Raw genomic sequence first — 18,006 nt, 5'->3', positions numbered from 1 at the left:
GATGTAGGATAGGCTTTATTATGCACCACTTTATGGATAAGGAAACAGCCTTGTACAGGCAGTTACCTAACCAAGCACGTCAAGCTAACTCATGGCAGAACTGTATTCGAATGTGGATTTTGCCAGTCAGCAATCCTGATTTCAAGGCCTGAGTTCAAATGCCAGTTCTGTTCTTCTCCTAGCGGTGCAACTATGAGCAAGTTAACAAACCCCTCTCTTCTCAGTTTCTCCATTTGTAAAAAATGATAATAGAGATGATACTTGGCCTCATGGTTGTTATGAGGATTAAATGATTGAATACACGTAAAGTACTTAGAAGAGTGTCCAGCACATGGTAGGAACAAAATGACTCACTTTTTTTCTTTTTATCAGATGGCAAACTTAATGTCAATTCTAACTGTGTTAATGAAGAGCAGCCAGAGGCTGAAACAGGAATCTCCCAGGAGGACTGCAATCCTAAGGATTCTGTGGAAGGGGAGAGAGAATCTCTTCAGAGTGGTGCTGGGCTGGAATGCTTACAGGATGCTCCTGCAGGTCCACAGCAGTCCGAGGAGTAAGAGCCGGAGCAGGTGCCAGCGTGGACAGTCCTCACCCTGGCGGGCAGCTGGAAAACTCACGAGACTGTCCTCCTTGCCTCCACACCTGCATGGCACTGTGGCAGGATTCCACATTTCACAGAATACGTGCTCTCCAGCAAAGCTCTGTCTACCAAGTCCTAATTTCCTACTGATTCTGTTCAATAATTGGTCACATATTCCTAGGGAGAAAAATTTTTTTTCAAAATGTAGGAGAAACATTTCTATTCCCTTTCTGAGGCAGGCTTCCCAGCAGTTGTTCTCAAAGGAAAATAAATCGCCTTTTAAAGAAGAAATATAGGTTTTAGGGAACACAGAGGCAAGCAGAACAGTTGTAGGAGAGAGGAGATTTTCAGGAAAGAAAAATTTTATAGCCATAGAGATGGGTAGTTAAAAGAATCATAACTTATATGTAAATAAAATGCATATAAATAGCATTTACAATAGTGAAGTTCTACTTATTAAGGTGCAATGAAGATATGGGGATATATGTATATGTAGAGCTGATTCACTTTGTTATAAAGCAGAAACTAACACATCATTGCAATTATACTCCAATAAAGATGGTAAAAAAAAACAGATGCAATGAAATGAAGAAAAGCTACATGTTAAAGGATCTTTGCCATAGTTCACCTAATTGTAGTTTTTCTACACAATTTATCCTGAGCAGCCTGAACTTTATATAGTTCCTGCAGTGGTGTTTTATCTACAGTCTTTGTACCTTCAGAAATGTCAAATCCCCCAGGAGGAACTAAGGCATAGCCACAGTTATCTCAGCATGTGCATTTAAAAAGATATCTGACGGAACTGTCAATTAAACAAAGGCTAAACATACTGTGTCCACAATTATAAAACTAACTCATGTGCCATTTTCCACTAGAAAGGCTTTTACCTTCCTGTAAGCTTTTCATATGGCTCTTCCTGTCCACAAACTGATTTGTAACTGTCACTTATAGACTGTCTTGGCATCAGTTTTTAGTGTCTGAGTATTTAAATAAAGCTAGAGTCTGAGATCTGAAGATAGTGCTGTGTTTCAAAGTTTCTTGTGTTGATTTGTAAAATAAATTGTGCCTACTGATATCGCCACCTCACATCTTGTTTCATAGTGTTTTGCTGTCGAGGGTGGCAAATATTAAAGAAATACTAGAGAACTTAAAACATTTTAGGAAACTTAGCAAATACTGGAGAACACAGTATAATTATTTTAATATTCACAATTGCAAATCAAAATGACTAGAATTCTCGCCTCACTTCACTGATTAGATTTTTCTGTCTTGCTGCTTTTCCTCTTCCTTACACTCAGTTACTTTTCTCCCAGTGCCAACACATACATCTTCTGCACACCCTGTACCATGCTGCTCTAGGAAGACTTCATGTGAGTAAATCACAGTTAAGTGGGTAGGAATTCTACAGGCAGATTTTACCTGAACCTGTCAATCATGATGAGCCTCCTTTCACTCATCAAGGTACCTCAATCTACACACTGATAAACATTTATCTTTGACCAGAAAAATAGTCCTCCCAGGCCTTCCTCTTCCACAAGTATGTTTTTTAACCTGAGTTCCCTGATTCTAATTATTTTCTGGGTGTGTGGTATCATCATGGTCCCTGTCTTTGGATAGCATGGAAGGTTATGAAACAGCAGAAGGGAATAGGAAAGTCAAGAGATGAGGCAACGTAGAGGTAATTTTCCCTTCATTGAAATGAATGCTAATATGAATCAGAACTCTAACAAAGCTACAACTGGCATTAATAGTAACTTTCCAATTGGACAAAGGGAACTTTAGATATAAGCCATGTCAATATCAAAATTTCCATGGATGTATTTCAAGAAAGGGGTGGTTGGGCTTCCCTGGTGGCGTAGTGTTTGAGAGTCCGCCTGCCGATGCAGGGGATACGGGTTCGTGCCCCGGTCCGGGAAGACCCCACATGCCGTGGAGCGGCTGGGCCCGTGAGCCATGGCCGCTGAGCCTGCGTGCCTGGAGCCTGTGCTCCGCAAGAGGCCACAACAGTGAGAGGCCCGCATACCATTAAAAAAAAAAAAAAAAAAGGGGGTGGTCAGAAGATGGAGTTTAAGAGAAATGAGGTTGGTTCTCATTATACTCCCTTCCTTTGTCATAAATAACCAAAAATAGATGTTTCCATTATAACACCATCAAAACAGGTGTTACCCGTTTTTTTGTTTTGTTTTTCAATATGCCATCAAGAAACTTCTTAAACAAAAATAGACCTAAAGGATAAGAATAGCCTTACTATTCCAATATGTCTTATACTTAGAGCAGATGTAATAGAATATTAAATTAGCCAGTGGGTTTATTAGGAAATTGGATTCTGCTTTTTGATCCAATAGGTGGTAATAATAGCTACCACTGAAAGTTACTGTATCCCTGAAGTTATCTTGTTTAATATTCACAACAATCCCATGAAGTAGACTTTATTTTTATCCCCATAACACAGATAAGGAGGCTAAAGTCTAAAGAGGTCTACTAATGTATCCAAAAATACAGAACTGGAACTCAACAAGGTCTGCAGTTTTGACTACAACATTGTACACTCTTAATATGTTACCATCACTGTAGTTTCTCTGCAGATGTAAGATAATAATAGAGCTCTGAAGACAAGCCATTATTTTACAGGATGTGGTAGGTAATCCCTAGGCTCTTAAAAAGATGAGTGATTTTAGTCATCATGACGTATATGAGTTTACTTGAGTTTTAATATTATTGGATATTAAACTTAATAGAAATTCTTAAAGTAGATGTTCTTGCAGTGTTTTTATCTTAGGATCATCTCCCCTGCTTCTGAAGCAAATCAGTCCCCTTCTTGAGCGGGAGGTAGATGTCTTCCAGTTCTCATGGTTTACAACTAGGCCAATAAGGATACTTTTCAGAAATTTTACATTCCTGAAGCCAAAGAGGGAGGATGTTTGTTTGTTTGTTTCTCCCTTGGGACAATTATAAATTACAGGGATTCAGTTCCAGAGCTGCTAGAGCTGACATGTAGAGGTACCTGAGAGAATGTAGCCACTGAGCAGACACAGACAAGAGAGGGATAAAAGGAGGGGAAAATGTTGAATCCACTGGGCTCTGCACTGGGTTTATGGGGTTTGGTTAAATGAGCAAATTTCTCATCTGGCTTTCTATAAATCAGAAACAAAGAATCAGTAATACATCTTGTGACAACTAGAAAACAAATGGGATCAAATTTCAAAAGTTAAATATACGTAAATATAACAAAGGAAAATGAAGGCACATAAATTAAAATTTTTGAGATTTATATGCTCTTAGAAAAAGTACAAAGGCACATCAAGTTTTGGATTAGATTATAGTTATTTTGGTTGGAAAAGAAGCTCAGTACAAGGTGTTTCTGCACCTCTTTACTGATGTTTATTTTGGAAAACCTCGTATTTGCTTGAAATTGTATAGAGATTAATGCATGCTTATGTAAATTAAGATGATATTACAGCATCATTTGCATAGATGAAAAGCAAGATCTTAATTTCAGAAAAAGAAAATTTCTTCTCATAATAATTACTTTAGCAGATAAACAGGAGATTCTGCCCCCACCCCCGCCAAAAGGTGGCTCTTAGCCTAGTTTCTATGGCCTTTAAGGACTAAGTTCTAGTTTTATAAATCAATAAAGGCATCTTTTTAAATGGTGATCTTAATTTGTCTAGAATAAATCAGGTAGCTATGTAATTGATCAATTCAGGGCAATGTAGCTAGATAGTTCATAAACTCACATAAAACTACTTAATCGCAAGATGATTCCAAATGGATAAGATTTAAATGTGAAAAAAATTATCAATTCCAGAAGAAACCATGAAAAAATTCTTAATGACTTTGGCATGAAGAAGGTCTTCCTAAATGTGACACTAAACTCAGAAGCCACAAAAGGAAACAAATTCAACTATATTTTAAAAAAAAATCTGAACACTTCTGCTTCTGGGAAGATGGAGTAGACATACTTTTCCTTATTCCTTGTACTAAGTAAAACTAAAAACCCTAAACATTATATATAAAACAATCAGAAGAGGGCAGATTGGCTAGGCCCCGCAGGATCCAGGCAATGACCCTTTGTTTTTTTCTCTGGGCTTTTTTTTTGCCTCATATATAGCAGATTTGAGGTGGAAGAAGCCAGCAACATGGAAACACCAACAACTACAGACAAAAATAAGCTACAGCAGACAAATGCCTGCTCTGTGGATTTGGGACTCAAAACTGAAACATCGGGCTTCCCTGGTGGCACAGTGGTTGAGAGTCCGCCTGCCGATGCAGGGGACACGGGTTCATGCTGCGGTCCGGGAAGATCCCACATGCTGCGGAGCGGCTAGGCCCCTGAGCCATGGCTGCTGGGCCTGCGCGTCCGGAGCCTGTGCTCCGTGACGGGAGAGGCCGCAACAGTGAGAGGCCCGCGTACCGCAAAAAAAAAAAAAAAAAAAAAAAAACTGAAATATCACATCATACCTAAATTTCAAGTCTACACCAGCCTGCCCTACAAATTTTGGACTTGCCAGCCTCCACGATGCCATGCGGCAATTCCTTAAAATAACTTGCTCTCTCTATATATGCATGCACCCAATTGATTCTGTTCCTCTGAAGAACCCTAACAGACTAGGTGCCCTAGTTTGAGCTGCTAAAACAAATTACCATAGATTAGGGTGGTTGAAACAGGAAACATTTATTTCTCACAGTTCTGGAGGCTGGAAGTTTGAGATCTGGGTACCAGCATGGTCAAGTTCTTGGTGAGTGTCCTGTTCCTGGTTTACAGAGGGCCACCTTGCTGTGTCCTCATATGTCAGAAAAGGCAGGCTAGCTCTCTGGCCTCTTAGAAGCATGCTAATCCCATTCATGAGACTCCACCCTTATGACCTGATTACCTCCCCAAGACCTTACCTCCAAGTACTATTACATTGGGAATTAGATTTCAATGTAAAAATTTTGAGGGGACACAAACATTCAGTCTATGATGGTAGGTATAGTTCCTAAGGGGCACAACTGCTATTTAACAACACAGAGGTTAGGGGTGCCCACTCTCCTCGATATCCAAGTATAACTTCCCAATCAGTCCTCCATATTGTCAGTTTCACATCTGTGGATTCAACCAGCTGTGGAGCGTGTAGTACTGTGCTACATATTTATTTTTAAAAATCTGCATATGAGTGGACCCGAGTAGTTCAAACCCAAGTTGTTCAAGGGTCAACTCTAACAGCCGACATGTATTGAGCACTTTCTTTGAGAAAGCCACTCTACCTGTTACATACATGATCTAACTTAATCCTTGAGACTCTATGAAGTAACTATTATTATTATTTTAAATAAGAGGAAATCAAAGCCTAGAGATTAACTAACTTGTCCAAGTAACATAACTGGTAAGTGGAAGAGCTAAGCTAGATGTGTCTGATTCCAGAGCCTCAGCTTGAAACCACAACCCTCCACAAATCTATGTATCAGTGTTTTCTGTTTCTTAGCTATAAGATCATCTGATGGATCCTGAAATAAATGTGCTTTCTCTTGAGCCCATCTGAATGGGTCTTTGTTGTTTAAAACTAAGAACTTAATTAAAAACACCCTCTCAATTGTGTGTTCAATTTTGGTAGAGTTTTAGATTACTTAAGTAAGGACCATGTCTTCTGTTTTGTGCTCTTCTGCAAATGGTATTTAATATAATGTTTTCCAATCATGACCACTAGTAGCCCTTCTTTCTTGAACAAAAAGTGCCTAGTATTGAGGAGCGCATTTTAAAGCAAATCTTTTTCTTTGTACAAATGAGATATATTTCCATTAGTTCTCTAAAAAGGAGATTAAGTAAAATTTGTTAGCCATATTTTTGTAATTGGAATAAATTGTTCATCCTTTTCAGTAATTGTGGGATTAAAAATAAAATATCAGGGCTTCCCTGGTGGCACAGTGGTTGAGAATCCGCCTGCCAATGCAGGGGACACGGTTTTGATCCTCGTTCAGGAAGATCCCACATGCCGCGGAGCAACCAAGCCCGTGAGCCACAACTACTGAGCCTGCGTGCCACAACTACTGAAGCCTGTGTGCCACAACTACTGAAGCCCGCGCGCCTAGAGCCCATCCTCCGCAACAAGAGAAGCCACTGCAATGAGAAGCCCGTGCACCGCAACAAAGAGTAGCCCCTGCTCACCACAACTAGAGGAAGCCCACACGCAGCAACGAAGACCCAACTCAGCCAAAAATAAATAAATAAAATAAATAAATTTATAAAATAAAATATAAGACTACACATTCTTTTTCTATTCTTTTAGTGGTTAACCTGGAGATTACAATATCGCATCCTCAATTTACTGCAATCTAATTAAAAATTAATACTGCTTATGCAGTTTATGAGCCACCTTAAATCTGAGCCAACATATACCATTTCCATCATGAAATGGATTGTTGCTTTACCTGCCCAACATTATTGCTTGGTGGGTCTAATGGTACTCAGTTCATGATGAGTTCAATTCAGGCTCCCAGTTCTAGAATGCAGTAGCATGCCTAGAAACTACTATTTGACCAGTAACTAGCTCTCTGCTTCCGTAGGACCCTTGAAGACTTCACTGTGATACCTCTCAGCTTGACAGGGGCTTCACAAGGCATCCTTGCTTACAACAAACACTTCTAGCACCATGGATTAGGCTGGGTTATTGTATTACTAATCTATTACTACGTAGTAAATTACCCCAAAATTTATCAGCTTGAAGCATCAATAAGCATTATCTCATACAGCTTCTGCAGCCAGAAATAGAAGCAGCTTAATGGGGTGGTTCTGGCTTGGGGTTTCTCAGGAGGGTGCTGTGAAGCTTGCAGCCAGGGCTGCAGTCATCTGTGGCTTAAACTGGATCTAGAAGATCTGCTTGAAAGGTAGTTAACTGGGTCTGGAGGATGGCTTGCAACTCACTTGGTTGTTGGCAGAAGACTTAGTTCCTTATTTGCTTCTGGAAGTAGGCCTCAGTTCCTCACCACATGGGTCTCTCCAGAGGAGAGAGTGTCCTCATGACGTGGCAGCTGGCTTCCTGCAGAGTAAGTGATAAGGAGAGAGAGGAAGAGAAGACTGATTCTTTCTATGACCTAATCTTGGAAGCAACACACCATCATTTTTCCTTAATATCAGCCACTCACCTACATCAATACCTAACTTTTTCTTCTCCTCAGCTGCAACCTTCTGCCAGGGACCATACCGGACTTTGCAGATTCTGGCTGTGCACAGAATCACAAGTGCCCACAGGGGGAAGGAGATCACTGATTCTCAGTGACCGTTCACTACTCCCTCTAGGGTTTTCATCTCTTGCTTCTTTTGATTTCAGCCCCACTTCTCCAGTGTGTCTGTGGTACAGTGTGATAGTGTCTAGGCACCAACAGATAAGGGGAAATGTCCCTCTGCTTTTTTTTTTTTTTTTTTTGAGGTACACGGGCCTCTCACTGTTGTGGCCTCTCCCGTTGCGGAGCACAGGCTCTGGACGCACAGGCTCAGCGGCCATGGCTCACGGGCCCAGCCGCTCCACGGCATGTGGGATCTTCCCGGACTGGGGCACGAACCCGTGTCCCCTGCATCGGCAGGCGGACTCTCAACCACTGCGCCACCAGGGAAGCCCCCTTCTGCTTTTTATAAGCTTTAGATCTAGCGCTTTAGCTTAGCTGGTGAAGATCAGCAATGCGTTTTGGGTTACCTTACATGTCCGGTTTTGTGTCTCAGCACAAGGCAACTGCTGAAAGCTTTTCTGTTTTCCCTTCCCTCTAGCAGAGTGCTTTGGTGTAGGCCAACCACAGATCATAAACCCACACCCAGAACTGGCATGTGCCTCCAAATGTGAGAGTGAAAGTCATACAATATGGTGTAGTCATACAATGGAATACTATATAGCAATGAAAACAACGGAATTATTGCTGTTGGCAACAACATGGTCAATTTTACAATTTTATAATGTTGAGTACAAGAAGCCAGAAAAAAATAATTCAACTTCTATGATTCCATTTATATGCCTTTCAAAAACAGACACAATAAATATATGGTTTAGAAATCAGGAGGATGGGTGGATAGTAATAGGTCATTGGACTGGTAACAGGAATGAGGAGGTTTTTAGAGTGCTGGTAAGGTTCCGTTTCTTGATCTAGGATGCCTGTTACATGAGCATGTTCATTTTTGGAAATTTTTTTGAGCAAAACACTTATGACTTGTATACATTTCTATATACATGTTTTACTTCAAAAGAAACAAAATGTAGGAATTATTTTTCCTTGGTGTTTCTGTTTACATTCAAATGTTTCAAATAATACCACAATAAATATATAATATGCTAATCACAGAAAAGTTTAATGTATAACTGAAAACTACTAGGATTTCTAGAAACCCCAAGGATTATCTCAGTGTAACTGTGAGCATTTGGACAGGTTCTGTGTCTTTCTCTTCAAGGTATTTTTCCTCTCGTGTTGGAACTGTGTCCCAGTTCAGAGAGGTAATAGCCATTGCCGATCGCTTCAAGGACCTTACAAAAACAGCATCTTCTGGGTCATCAAACATAGTTCTGAAAAAATGGCAATTATGTCAGAAAAAAAATCAGTTAGACCAATGTTTAATTTAAGTGAATCAGTGCCATACTTTTCGTTTATCTGTAGTGTAGTACCACTGACAAATAACTTTTGGGCCCTACTGACAAATGACTTTCAGGACAAGTAACACCATATTATATTGTATATATTGTTTATTTTAAAAATAGAGTGAATATATTTGGGATCAGCTATAATAGGTCTCACATATTCAAGCATTCATATTTCAAATCAGTGGTTAAATGAAATGATTAAAAAATATATATAGATATCATATGCATATTAGTATCTTAAGTACATTTTATTGAAAAGTTATTATAACTTTTAATTATAATTATTATTAATAATAGTTAATTATTATATAACTCTATATTATACTATATTTTGTAAAAGTGCTTGGAGATACTGTTTTTCAAGACTGAATCCAAAGAAAAAATTCCTAAGTGCAATATTAAAACAGAATGATGATTTTAAAATTCATCAATATTCATAAATTTAATGTTTTTCATAGTTTATGAACTATTTCTTTTGAAAATGTAAATTCCAGTGAATATAAAATGTTAATAATTGCTCTCACTGAACATATTTAGGGAAACAGTAAACAAAGAAGTAAAGACCTTCATTTACAATATCAGGTAATTCTTAAGGTTTTTTTTCTATGCTTACTTTCAAGATTTTGTCTTTTTCTTTTTTAACTTTTTTGTCTAACTTCTCCCTCCACCTCACCCCACATTTTCATTTATTTTAGGTTATAATAATAATATTAAAAAATCTAAATATGTCAAATATGAATACATAGTTTGAACTCATATATCACAGGAAGACAGCAATTCTTCTGATCTATTGAAGAGTTAGTCATTTTTTTAACCCATTAAAATCCATTTTGGGAAATGGGAATAATCTAGGGAATCAACACGATTATGAAATAATCTGGTAAGAAAAGTAAAGTTTAAAAATCACTTACTTGTCTACATTATTCGCAAATGCAAAGTCTAAAAGAAAAATTCTAAATTAGTATTTTTCAAATGTTTAGTCAACATTTTAAAACAATGAAATAATGCTATAAAGGAAAAAGTCTAGAGCATAGCTCTCTGGTTTTTGAGCAATCATTTAGATAAATAGTTCAATCGGTCAAAATTGCCGTGATACCTAACCTCAAACTCAAATTTTCTTTCAGATATAGTGCCTTAGGTGTGTCTAAGGTTTTAAGGCAAATTCTTTAATACAATACACGTCTCAAAACTCTGAGAACAAAATGCTCAATCAATTTAGTTACCAACGGAATCCAAATGGAAATTTTTATAATTAAGATACTCAGTCTCATGTGCGGAAACGGATCCGTTTTCTTTTTTCAGATAGGCACATGCATCTGTAAATGGACTAATAGACCAAATGAGGAAAAAATATTTAGGGCAGTTTAAACCTCTTGGATTCTTGGCATTAACTTCAAAGACACAAAATAAACAAATCCTAGATCACAAGAATCTACATCTTACCTAGCTTTGGAGCTCAAAGGCTAGTCCTCAAAGCTTGGATTTCTTATGGTATCTTCTAGAGACTGTCATTACTTTGTTTATTCCTCTCCAGAAGGCCCAGTGCCAGGCTAGTGATGGAATGTACCAGCACCTGTTGGGCCAGCAAAGCCCACAGTCTGAGCTCTTGCCAACTCACAGGCAGCAGGGAGCACACAGCCTCTGCCTTAGGAGAGGGGTTCAAGGCATCGTTCCCTTCACAAGTGGCTAACCCAAGTCTCCCATGTCTTTTTTCATCTCCCCAGATTCTTTCTACATTTTTAATTACAAAAAGCTCACATTTTACTTTTGATGAATATAAACAAGAAAATAGTAAAAAGTGAAATCTCCCTTTGACCTGTCCAATTCCTTATATCAGAAGTATCACCGTTAAGAGTTTTGTATGTATGCTTCCAGCCCCCTATGTGCGTATGCACGTGCACTCACGCACATACATATACACAAAGATTTGTTTGCTGACGAAATTCTAATTTTGTCATTATTCTGCATTATATTACTCCACAACATATTTTTTTGTACTCAAAATATACCACGGAATGATTCTAAATCCAATTGTTCATATTGTATGGATGTACCATAAGCTAACATTCTATGAGTGACCATTTAGATTTTCTGTTTTTCTATTACAAAAAGTTTCAATTAGCACTTTACACATATATTTTTGTTCATGTGTGCAAATACTTCTGTAGGAGACAGATTTCAAATTTAATTGCTGTATTGAATGTGTTGCACATTTTATATACGGGTGGATACTGTCATACTGCCATATGACCTTCCAAGAAAGTTGAACCAGTTTACCCTGGTTCAACTTTCTTGGAAGAGTATGAGTTGTGCTCTTTTCTCCCCTCAACTTCACCAACCTTTTCAGTGTTTGCCTACCTGCAGGATGAAAATGGTATCTCATTGTTTTAATTTGCACTTACTTGCTCACTAGTGAGGCTGATTGTTAGACATCACATTTTTTTCCTTCTATAAATGTCCGTATCTTTTGTGACTAGTTTTCAAATTGATTTATAGGAGTCCTTCGAGATAATGGGCATTAACTTTTCCTATTGTATGTATTGCAAATATTTCTTCCAATTGTGTCTTTTAATTTTGTTCCTGAAATTTGAAGAAACTTCAAGTTGTCCTTGCTTCTCAATCTATTTGGAATACAATTGATTTCTTTCTCATTTTAGGGTTAAGAATAATAAAATCAAAATGTGGTGTTACAATTGCTTTATAAACATTTTCAAGAATAGTTTATTTCCAATAAAAGAATTTAGAGTCCTAAATGTGCATGTCACAGTAAGAACAAATATAGAAACTATAAAAACTATAAGGCACAAGTTTTAAAAACTTACATAGTGAGTTTTATTAATTTTATTATATATGTTTGGTTTGTAGAAAATGAGGAGATTGATTACGGTCATGCTGCCAATTTGGGGGAGGCTTATAGTCAGCCTTTCTATGAATTAAGAATGTGAATTAAGAAGAAAAAATTTCAAATGCAATGAAATACTCTCCCTATCCTTTCTTCCCTAATTTTGTTTTTGGAGGTTTGATATGAAAGAAATGTAAAGCACTAAAGGTAGCAATCAGCTATCCTCCTCACACCTGAAAAACTCTCTAGCCCTGAAAAACAGATGGGAGTTACCATATATTGCTTGTTACTGGGTGTATTAGCTATTTTTAAGAGTGGAGATTTTCTATCCCGAGATTCCTTTCCTACCACAGCATGGCTTACCCCCACTAATCCAGTAAACATTCAGTTTGAGCATTAGCTTCTACATGAACTAAAAGAAAAAACAAGGAAGTGGCTGACCAAGAGAACAGTCCAACTTATCATGCAGTTGATATGTGTCAGATCAGGTGTTGCAATGGTTTGCATATTAAGCATCCTAACAGCCAAAGGAAGATATTACCCCCATTTTAAAAAACAGAAAGGTGAAGCAAATTCATGTCCAAAATAAAAATTGTAATTACTAGCAGAGCTGGTGTTCAAATCCAGGAGAATCTGATCTAAACCTTGCGTTCTTGCCTCTACATTGGTTGTTCTCTGGTGGGAGTACGCATCAGAATCACCTGAAAGGCTTGTTAAAACATAGCTTTCTGGGTCCACCCTGAGTTTCTAATTCAGTAGGTGTTGTTTGGGGCAAGAATGTGCATCTGTAGCAAATTACTAAGTGATGCTGCTGCTGCTGATTTGGGGACCACACTTCGACAACCACTGCTCTACGCTATAGCCTTCTGCATCCAAAACGTGTCCTCCAGACATTACTTCTATTCTATAGGACATATAGGGGATAAAGGGACACGTTGAATTATACTTTGTGGAAACAATCATACAAATTGAGGCATTCCATAATGTAACTGGCCTGGTCCCTACAAAAAGTCATGGAAAAAATTTAAGACTATTTTATTTTTATTTATTTATTTTTTTGCGGTACGCGGGCCTCTCACCGCTGTGGCCTCTCCCATTGCGGAGCACAGGCTCCGAATGCGCAGGCTCAGCGGCCATGGCTCACGGGCCCAGCCGCTTCGCGGCATGTGGGATCTTCCCGGACCGGGGCACGAGCCCGCGTCCCCTGCATCGGCAGGCGGACTCTCAACCACTGCGCCACCAGGGAAGCCCAAGACTATTTTAAAAGAGAAATCTGCCACAACAACCAAATGTAATCGTGAACCTTGACTGGATTCTTGTTTGAAAAAGCAGCTGAGAGACCTTCAAGATGGCGGAAGAGTAAGACGTGGAGATCACCTTCCTCCCCACAAATACAGCAGAAATACATCTACATGTGGAACAGCTCCTACAGAACACCTACTCATCGCTGGCAGAAGACCTTAGACCTCCCAAAAGGCAAGAAACTCCCCACGTACCTGGGTAGGGCAAAAGAAAAAACAGAGACAAAAGAATAGGGACGGACCTGCACCAGTGGGAGGGAGCTGTGAAGGAGGAAAGGTGTCCACACACTAGGAAGCCCCTTCGCGGGCGGAGACGGCGGGTGGCGGAGTGGGGGGGCGCTTCGGAGCCGCGGAGGAGAGCGCAGCCACAGGGGTGCAGAGGGCAAAGCAAAGAGATTCCCGCACAGAGGATCGGTGGCGACCGGCACTCACCAGCCCGAGAGGCTTGTCTGCTCACCTGCCGGGGCGGGCGGGGATTGGGAGCTGAGGCTCGGGCTTCGGAGGGCGGATCCCAGGGAGAGGACTGGGTTTGGCTGCGTGAACACAGCCTGAAGGGGCTAGTTCGCCACAGCTAGCCGGCAGGGAGTCCGGGAAGACTCTGGAGCTGCCGAAGAGGCGAGAGACTTTTTCTTGCCTCCTTGTTTCCTGGTGCGCGAGGGGAGGGGATTCAGAGAGCCGCTTAAAGGAGCCCGGACACCAGAGACGGGCATGAGACGGTAAGGCTGCTGCTGTAGCTACTAAGAAGCCTGTGTGCAAGCACAGGTCACTCTCCACACCCCCCTCCCGGGAGCCTATGCAGCCCGCCACCGCCAGGGTCCCGGGATCCAGGGACAACTTCCCCGGGAGAGCGCACGGCGCACCTCAGGCTGGTGCAACGTCACACCGGCCTCTGCTGCTGCAGGCACACCCCCCATCCGTACCCCTCCTTCCCCCCGGCCTGAGTGACCCAGAGTCCCCAAAGCAGCTGCTCCTTTAACCCCGTCCTGTCTGGGGAGGGAAGAAACGCCCTAAGGCAACCTACACGCAGAGGCGGGGCCATATCGAAAGCTGAACCCCAGGTGCTGTGTGAACAAAGAAGAGAAGGGGAAATTTCTCCCAGCAGCCTCAGGAGCAGCGGATTAAATCTCCACAATCAACTTGATGTACCCTGCATCTGTGGAATACCTGAGTAGACAACAAATCGTCCCAAAATTGAGGTGGTGGACTTAGGGAGCAACAATATATATATTATTTTCTTTCTTTCTTTTTGTGAGTGTGTATGTGTATGCTTCTGTGTGTGATTTTGTCTGTATAGCTTTGCATTTACCATTTGTCCTAGGGTTCTGTCTGTCCGTTTTGGGATTTTTTTTTTTTTAGTATAATTTTTAGCACTTGTTATCATTGGGGGATTTGTTTTTTGGTATGGTTGCTCTCTTCTTTCTTTTTTTTTCTTTTTTTTAATAATTATTTTTTATTCAATAACTTTATTTTATTATTACTTTTTTTCTTCCTTTTTTTTTTTTCTCCCTTTCCTTCTGAGCCGTATGGCTGACAGGGTCTTGGTGCTCCAGTTGGGTGTCAGGCCTGTGCCTCTGAGGTGGGAGAGACGAGTTCAGGACATTGGTCCACCAGAGACCTCCCAGCTCCACGAATATCAAATGGCAAAAGCTCTCCCAGAGATCTTCATCTCAACGCTAAGACCCAGCTCCACTCAACAACCAGCAAGCTACACTGCTGGACACCCTATGCCAAACAACCAGCAAGAAAGGAACGCAACCCCACCCATTAGCAAAGAGGCTGCCTAAAATCATAATAAGGTCACAGACACACCAAAACACACCACTGGACATGGTCCTGCCCACCAGAAAGACAAGATCCAGCCTCATCCACCAGAACACAGGCACTAGTCCCCTCCACCAGGAAGCCTACACAACCCACTGAACCAACCTTAGACACTGGGGGCAGACACCAAAAACAATGGGAACTACAAACCTGCAGGCTGCGAAAAGGAGACCCCAAACACAGTAAGTTAAGCAAAATGAGAAGACAGAAAAACACATAGCAGATGAAGGAGCAAGATAAAAACCCACCAGACCTAACAAATGAACAGGAAATAGGCAGTCTACCTGAAAAACAATTCAGAGTAATGATAGTAAAGATGACCCCAAATCTTGGAAATAGAATGGAGAAAATACAAGAAACGTTTAACAAGGACCTAGAAGAACTAAAGAGCAAATAAACAATGATGAACAACAATAAATGAAATTTTAAATTCTCTAGAAGGAATCAATAGCAGAATAACTGAGGCAGAAGAACAGATAAGTGACCTGGAAAATAAAATAGTGGAAATAACTACTGCTGAGCAGAATAAAGAAAAAAGAATGAAAAGAATTGAGGACAGTCTCAGAGACCTCTGGGACAACATTAAGTGCACCAACATTTGAACTATCGGGGTCCGAGAAGAAGAAGAGAAAAAGAAAGGGACTGAGAAAATATTTGAAGAGATTATACTTGGAAACTTCCCTAATATGGGAAAGGAAATAGTTAATTAAGTCCAGGAAGTGCAGAGAGTCCCATACAGGATAAATCTAAGGAGAAACACACCAAGACACATATTAATCAAACTATGAAAAAGTAAACACAAAGAAAAAATTATTAAAAGCTGCAGGGAAAAACAAATAACATACAAGGGAATCCCCATAACGTTAACAGCTGATCTTTCATCAAAAACTCTGCAAGCCAGAAGGGAGTGGCAGGACATATTTAAAGTGATGAAAGGGAAAAACCTACAACCAAAATGACCCTACCCAGCAAGCATCTCATTCAGATTTGACACAGAAATTAAAATGTTTACAGACAAGAGAAAGCTAAGAGAACTCAGTACCAGCAAACCAGCTTTACAACAAATTCTAAAGGAACTTCTCTAGGCAGGAAACACAAGAGAAGGAAAAGACCTACAATAATAAACCAAAACTATTAAGAAAATGGTAATACGAACATACATATCAATAAGAACCTTGAATATAAATGGATTAAATGCTCAAACCAAAAGACATAGACTGGCTAAATGGATAAAAACCAAGACCCGTATATATGCTGTCTACAAGAGACCCACTTCTGAGTTAGGGACACATACAGACTGAAAGTGAGGGGATGGAGAAAGATAATCCATGCAAATGGATATCAGAAGAAAGCTGGGGTAGCAATTCTCATATCAGACAAAATAGACTGTAAAATAAAGACTATTAAAAGAAACAAAGAAGGACACTACATAATGATCAAGGGATCAATCCAAGAAGAAGATACAACAATTGTAAATATTTAGGCACCCAACATAGGAGCACCTCAGTACATAAGGCAAATGGTAACAGCCATAAAAGGGGAAATTGACAGTAACAGAACAATCATAGCAGGGGACTTTAACACCCCACTTTCACCAATGGACAGATCATCCAAAATGAAAATAAATAAGGAAACACAAACGTTAAATGATACACTAAACAAGATGGACTTAACTGATATTTATAGGACATTCCATCCATAAACAACAGAATACATTTTCTTCTCAAGTGCTCATGGAACATTCTTCAGGATAGATCATGTCTTGGGTCACAAATCAAGCCTTGGTAAATTTAAAAAAATTGAAATCCTATCAAGTATCTTTTCCGACCACAACGTTATGAGACTAGATATCAATTACAGGAAAAAATCTGTAAAAAATACAAACACATGGAGGCTAACAATACACTACTTAATAACCAAGAGATCACTGTAGAAATCAAAGAGGAAATCAAAAAATACCTAGGAACAAATGACAATGAAAACATGACAACCCAAAACCTATGGGTTGCAACAAAAGCAGTTCTAAGAGAGAAGATTATAGCAATACAATCCTACCTCAAGAAACAAACATCTCAGATAAACAAACTAACCTTACACCTAAAGCAATTAGAGAAAGAAGAACAAAAAAACCCAAAGTTAGCAGAAAGAAAGAAATTATAAAGATCAGATCAGAAATAAATGAAAAAGAAATGAAGGAAACAATAGCAAAGATCAATAAAACCAAAAGCTGGTTCCCTGAGAAGATAAACAAAATTGATAAACCATTGGCCAGTCTCATCAAGAAAAAAAGGGAGAATACTCAATAGAATTAGAAATGAAAAAGGAGAAGTAACAACTGACACTGCAGATATACAAAGAATCATGAGAGATTACTACAGCAACTATATGCCAATAAAATGGACAACCTAGAAGGAATGGATAAATTCTTAGAAAAGCACAACCTTCTGAGACTTAATGAGGAAGAAATGGAAAATATAGACAGACCAATCACAAGCACTGAAATTGAGACTGTGATTAAAAATCTTCCAGCAAACAAAAGCCCAGGACCAGATGGCTTCACAGGCGAATTCTATCAAACATTTAGAGAAGAGCTAACACCTATCCTTCTCAAACTCTTCCAAAATATAGCAGAGGGAGGAACAGTCCCAAGCTCATTCTACGAGACCACCATCACCACGATATCAAAACCAGACAAAGATGTCACAAAGAAAGAAAACTACAGACCAATATCACTGATGAACATAGATGCAAAAATCCTCAACAGAATACTAGCGAACAGAATCCAACAGCACATTAAAAGGATCATACACCATGATCAAGTGGGGTTTATCCCAGCAATGCAAGGATTGTTCAATATATGCA

General features: G+C 39.6%; 2 protein-coding genes across 6 annotated transcripts in view; one reads left to right on the top strand and one right to left on the bottom strand.

Moving 5' to 3' along the window:
- ANKMY2 (ankyrin repeat and MYND domain containing 2) overlaps positions 1–1,594 on the top strand; it is a 35,448-nt gene extending 33,854 nt beyond the window's left edge. For both annotated transcript variants that reach the window (XM_033399987.2, XM_033399991.2), the window contains one exon: positions 373–1,594. In XM_033399987.2, coding sequence (XP_033255878.1) covers positions 373–557 — 185 coding nt within the window. In that variant the 3' untranslated portion in view covers positions 558–1,594. The remainder of the gene's footprint in view (positions 1–372) is intronic.
- A 7,281-nt stretch (positions 1,595–8,875) lies between these two features.
- LRRC72 (leucine rich repeat containing 72) overlaps positions 8,876–18,006 on the bottom strand; it is a 41,531-nt gene continuing 32,400 nt past the window's right edge. For all 4 annotated transcript variants that reach the window (XM_004263475.1, XM_049714603.1, XM_049714601.1 and 1 more), the window contains 2 exons: positions 10,092–10,119; positions 8,876–9,105 (listed from right to left, as the gene is read on the bottom strand). In XM_004263475.1, the coding sequence (XP_004263523.1) occupies positions 8,940–9,105; positions 10,092–10,119 (194 nt within the window). In that variant the 3' untranslated portion in view covers positions 8,876–8,939. The remainder of the gene's footprint in view (positions 9,106–10,091; positions 10,120–18,006) is intronic.

This window comes from Orcinus orca, chromosome 9 (genome assembly GCF_937001465.1).
Source record: "Orcinus orca chromosome 9, mOrcOrc1.1, whole genome shotgun sequence".
In the NCBI taxonomy this organism is placed as follows: domain Eukaryota; kingdom Metazoa; phylum Chordata; class Mammalia; order Artiodactyla; family Delphinidae; genus Orcinus; species Orcinus orca.
Note: the sequence above shows the minus strand (reverse complement) of the source record. Positions and strands in the feature narration are given on the sequence as shown.